The sequence below is a fragment of the Nerophis lumbriciformis genome, linkage group LG11 (genome assembly GCF_033978685.3).
Source record: "Nerophis lumbriciformis linkage group LG11, RoL_Nlum_v2.1, whole genome shotgun sequence".
NCBI classification, from domain to species: Eukaryota; Metazoa; Chordata; class Actinopteri; order Syngnathiformes; family Syngnathidae; genus Nerophis; species Nerophis lumbriciformis.
In genome coordinates, this window is record NC_084558.2 from 22,139,828 (window position 1) to 22,145,827 (window position 6,000).

Genomic DNA, 6,000 nt, shown 5'->3' on the forward strand with positions numbered 1-6,000 from the left:
TTTTTTTTTTAACAGCCTCAAGTGAGTCACCTCTTTACTTGGCAAGATGAGAACAGCACAACACACTCTCCCCTTCACAATAATAGCGCGGTGCGCTACATCCGGTCTAACTGTGCTGAGGAAATAAAGGTCTCAAAAAAGTACCTTGCACAAGCATAATGTACTAATAGCACTTATTGACGCATTTACAAAATGTTTATGCTTTAATCTGGTAAAAAAAAATGTTCAAAGATGTATTGCACCACTAAATGTGAGGATTTTTGCATTTAACAAACAAACATTTTATTACATTTATTTATTTATTTTTTTTACACAAAATGCTAGACACTCTTATCGTGGTAAAATAAATGTAAAAAATAAAAAACATAACGGGAAAAGGTGAGTGTTATTGTTTTTTTAGATTGCTATTGTTATTTAAGTGTATTATTTTACTTGTTGTGGTTTATTAGTTACTAATTTATATCCAGTTTTTTAAAATTTTATTTAAAGTTGAGTTTTGGTGGCACAATAAATACTAATGTTTTCAAATTAATGAATAATCGTGTAATTAATCATGTTTAGAATATCAATCAAAAATAATCGTGATTATCACTTTTGCCATAATAGTCCACACTGTAAGTATATCTGTATGTGTGTGTGTGTGTGTGTGTGTGTGTGTATTTTCCGCACTATAAGGCGCACCGGATTATAAGGCGCACCTTCAATGAATGGCCTATTTTAAAACTTTGTTCATATATAAGGCGCACCGCATTATAAGGCGCATAGAATAGACGCTACAGTAGAGGCTGGGGTTACGTTATGCATCCATTAGATGGAGCTGCGCTAAAGGGAATGTCAACAAAACAAATAGTGATTGTACTGACACTTCTACTTGCTGCTCTCTGTTCAACAACTCGCTGTTCGAGTTTGTCTTCCAACTGTAGCCATTTCGCTTTGTTCTCTCGGAAACTCTGTTTAGTCTTCTTTACTTGGCGCAGTTCATCATGTTGCTTCCTCCACTTCCGCACCATTGATTCGTTAATGTTAAATTCTCTCGCTGCTGCTCTATTCCCGTGTTCTACTGCGTGACTGATCGCCTTGAGTTTAAAATCTGTGTCATAAGTCTGTCTCTTAATAGGAGCCATTTTTGGGTCTTTACATAAAGTTTAGGTCTCGCAACTACGGTTAGCAGCCGCCAACTTCATTTTCCCCCGTAGAAGAAGAAGCGCTTCTTCTACGGTAAGCAGCCGCCAACTTAATTTTCCCCCGTAGAAGAAGCGCTTCTTCTACGGTAAGCAGCCGCCAACTTCATTTTCCCCCGTAGAAGAAGAAGCGCTTCTTCTTCTACGGTAAGCAGCCGCCAACTTCATTTTCCCCCGTAGAAGAAGCGCTTCTTCTTCTACGGTAAGCAGCCGCCGACTTCATTTTCCCCCGTAGAAGAAGCGCTAGCAGCCGTAGAAGGGGGAAAATTAAGTCGGCGTAGTTGCGAGACCTGTTGTGGTTCAATATTGGTCCATATATAAGGCGCACCGGATTATAAGGCGCACTGTCAGCTTTTGAGGAAATTAGAGGTTTTTAGGTGCGCCTTATAGTGCAGAAAATACGGTGTATATATACATATAATGTAGTAACAGACACCTTCATAACAATATGTAATATGTCCAATATTTACCAGATTGTGGTCATTTTAAGCATTGCCAAAACAAATTCCTTTGCGCATTTATTTCTGGGAACAAATGTGTGTTCCGACATCTGGAAGCAAAGGCGTGTGTGTCTTCTGATTCAGAAACTGACAACGAAGACGACTATTTTTGGACAAATAAGGTTTCACAACCTTATCTTTTTGAAAGTGAATGTATACGAACGGAGGACAAACTGATGCTTCTAGAAGCAAGCACCAAGAAAGGGTGAGACGTTGGAGCAGATGCAAGCCGAGAGAGGGAGGTTAAAGTGCCTTGAGCCTGCAAAATATGAGATTTGAAGCAATGCTATTTCGACATACGGTAAATGGAATGCTTACCCAAAATAAACCGGAAAAAACGTCACTTGCCAGCTGCAGTCACACTTTATATTGATCATGATACACGTCATGCATGTTATTACAACTACAGTACATTTGCTGTCTGGCTAGCTGCGTACAACCAAAATATGAAATGTGGGCTAATACTTCACAGATAATGTAATATGATTGTTCATGTTTTTCAGTCAGTACAGGTTGGTCTCCCATCGCAGTGTTGTGCATTTCAAACTCAAAACACATTTCGTGTTTGTTTGTCATAGAAGCTAGTTTATCTCTTTTCCGTAGTTAGCCGATATGTTACTATGCTAGAAAAATTGTTCCTCAGTTTTCACACTTAATAAAAATATCACTACAGCTTGGTTATTGTACAGGTTATGCAACATAAATTAAGTATTGACAGTTTTTGAATGCATTTTTAAAGTGATTTAGAGGTAGAATTGATTGCTTCCATTAGCTGTATTGCTAGCCACCAAGAATGTGTTTACGTTAGAATGCTAAAAAAACTAACTTTTGTCTTCTTGTGTCTCATAAAGATTGTGAACGATAGGCAAAATTGCAAAAGAAGTGCAGTTCCCCTTTAAGCGAAAGTGGCTGGCTGCCTAACTTTTCTAAACTTGGTTGAAGCCCGTCGATTATAAACCACGGGAGGTATTCTTCAGTGTGTTTAAAAAAAAAAACTCCAGACTTTGTTCTGTAGGATTTAATGCAGTGAAATCACACATGCTCATAGCAATGAAAGACAGGCAGCATTTAATGGTTCCAAATTTCATTGGCATGACCAACAAAGCCACTTCTGCTATCACCAGCAAAACTATCAGCTGCTGCTACAAGAATAAATTCTCAGATGAAGCAGTCTTGAAAGCCAATTTTAATTCACCAGATAGTACCGGGTAAGGTAAACTATTCAAGATTACAATTTTCAAACGCTTACATTTGTGTCAATACAGACAATTGTAATCTTTTGACTATATATAATAACCACATGCGGTAGGACATGGGCATTGAATTTTGTTTAAGTGGCATTCAAAAGCATTAAATTAGATTTGCTGATACCTGTAGGAGCCCTGTATTAGTTAATGCTAACAACGCTAGCTTCATTACATTACGACAGCACGTACAAATATGCATGAAAACACTCCTACAGACATCACACATGGGGCAATTTAGAATTATTTTAGTTATACTGTAAAACTTACAAACATTGCTTGGAGTGATGAATGAAGAATCTATACGAGTAGAAACGCTATGGACATTTAGAAGACACAACGGTACTTCTAGTTCCGGTTCAAAGCTTTAAACCGCAGGAAACACTTGCATGCATTCACACCCTGCTGCACCTGCAGCGAGTTAATTCGTCCAGAAGATGGTGCCATCGGACAAACAACCCATTTTGTGTCTTTGCATGTGTTTAATGAAAACTATTTACTTTATGGCCGTCAGCGAAGAAAAATCCACAAATTAGTCCCTCCATTTTATAAGCAGGCTCCAAAGCGTAAGAAAAAAGTAGCGGCTTATACTCCGGAATTTACGGCAACTACATAGTTACCTTGTAGTTTATAATGTATATTTATATTGAGGTAAATGTCCTTTATTTGACAAGGTTTTCCTAAATGATCGTTCGTGTGATTCATCTGTGTATGCAGGATGTGTTTCCTGAAGACTTTGGCCCTACTTATGACAAAGCAATCCAGACATTGATGTGGCTGTTTCTCTCCAGACTTGAAAAGCTTCTTCCAAGTCAGTCTCTCCATCAGGTAGGTTGTATTTCTTGTGAAACTATCAAAAACGTACCATGTAAATGACATTTGTGGCACCCCCTATGGGTGATGCTCAAAATGCTATGGAAGACAACCATACACGTAATACCGATATCAACCTTTTGATCGTTTTCTTTCATCCATTTTCTACCGCTTGTCCTTGCCGGGGTGTCCAGGGAGCTGGAGCCTATCCCAGCTGCACTCGGGCAGAAGGCAGCGTACACCCTGGACAAGTCGCCGCCTTGTCGCAGGGCCAACACATTTATAATCATTAATAAAAAGGGTCAATGACTTATGGAGCATTAGTTCCCAAGTCCTGCCCATGCTTTGCAATGTCATTTTGGTTGATAGGTTGAGGTTTTTCCATCCTATCTTGTATACATTTTACAGACATGCTTCTCTGTCACCTTAAGTTATCTACCAAACAACCCAAAGTTACAGTGTAGAGATCATTGAGCTGTGTGATTAATTTCAAGTAGGCCTGATTTATGCAGTCAAAGTTTTGAGTTTGATAACACTGTCAACAAGTGGTGTATTTATCTGACTAAATGGTTGCATGTTTTGCCCTTTTTTGTCAGGAGTTATAAAATGTGATGAACATAACTGCTCAAGAGATGCCAAATTTTCGAGAAATGTTTTGACCCCATTGTTTCAAATCAAACTCAAAAGTTGCTGTGTTTCCTTCTCTTTGTCAGATCGCGTCTTTGCTCAGTGATTCTTCTTCAGTTCTGAAAGACTGCTTGAAGTCTTTTACTGCATCTGAGGGGCTCAAAACCGTGTTGGACACTCACAAAGACCTCAGCCAGTTGGAGGATGTTGGTGAGAATATTTAAAGACACATTAATCCATTGTTATAAAGAATAAAATTAATCATCAGGACTTTATGTCAACAAAGGCTGCACTTTATACACACTTGGTGTATTTACATATTAGTCTGCCCTGTCTGAATGTTGGAGTTTAGTTTGGCATATAATTGACAGGTTTTCCCCTAAACTGCCAAGATACCTGTGGCGGTAGTGGCGTGGTTATGGGTGTGGTCACCATGATGTCATCGCATAGTTTGCATAATCTGCTATATGATTTTCTTTAAAAAGGCTACAAAAATGTAAACATAAATTGGAAAACAAGTCTGTTCTTATAAATTGGTTTTAACATATACTTTTATATTGTTTTGCCGTAGTTTGAATTTTTGATGCTTATTGTGCAATATATTTAAGAATTTTTCGAGTATCAAGGGACTTTTAATGCCTTTTTTATTAAAAACAACAAATCTAGCATCTTTTTCTGGTGTTATTATAAAATGTACTCGTGTTTAGAGACTCATCTTCCGTCCCTCGATGTCCCTGACGAAAGAGGCTAGCTGCAGCGAGCATGCTGTGACACTTGCTCCGCGCTGCTGCTCCAGTTGGGCTTTCTCTTCTTAAAAGCTGCCACTGTCTTCTTACTACCGGTATTTGTACATTTTGTAGATGGCTGTCCGTGGGTATATCCGGGATATATTAAACTTACGTCCACATCGCAGACATGCTGACAACGCTCCAGTCAATGGCGTGTGTTTTGTTTAAATCCACTTTCGGCAGTGCTGTTTTTGGTGATCAAAGTATTTTTTCAGTGGCCGAGTTTTCAGTACATCACTTGTCAATAATGCGCCAATAATAGGCTATATATAGTGTGGTTTTGATTTGATATACATTTTTCCCATGATCCCAAACACCGTCCGTGCCTGAGAGCGTATTGGTGGAGAATGAGGTGGTGGTGTGTGTCTGGGGAAGGTAAAACCTGTTGGAATTGTGCCGTTTGTTAGCATAATAGTGGCAATAAAAGTGAAAATAATGTCAGACTTTGTGTGACTTCTTCTGGGGGCTACAATACACGATGTTACTTAATTTTTTTTCATGTAAAAACAAAAGAAAAAAACATTTATTTTCAAGGTGTGGTAGCATTGAAAATGCCGTGGCTGTGCGCCACATTTAGTTACATTAAGGGGAAACCCTAGGTGAACGGATTAGATTTAATGTGATAGTATTCACAATGAAGTTACTGTAAAACTTGTACATTAATTTACACATGCAGTGTACATGCATTTAGGATTCATGTTTAAGCAAAACAGTTTGGTATAAAGGGAAAGAAAAAAATTGTGATTGTTTTAAACTTGTACAAACATTTAACAAATGTCATTTTAACGGACCAAAAAAAACTAAAGGTATTTCTAATTGCAGGCACCAAACTCTGTGGAAATTAATA

The 6,000-nt window shown here is 38.2% G+C and overlaps 1 protein-coding gene across 1 annotated transcript in view; it reads left to right on the plus strand.

Moving 5' to 3' along the window:
* The window catches only part of LOC133610620 (uncharacterized), a 34,862-nt gene that overhangs the window by 22,378 nt on the left and 6,484 nt on the right, over positions 1–6,000 (plus strand). The window contains exons 5-6 of the mRNA XM_061967052.1: positions 3,643–3,753; positions 4,452–4,575. Coding sequence (XP_061823036.1) covers positions 3,643–3,753; positions 4,452–4,575 — 235 coding nt within the window. The remainder of the gene's footprint in view (positions 1–3,642; positions 3,754–4,451; positions 4,576–6,000) is intronic.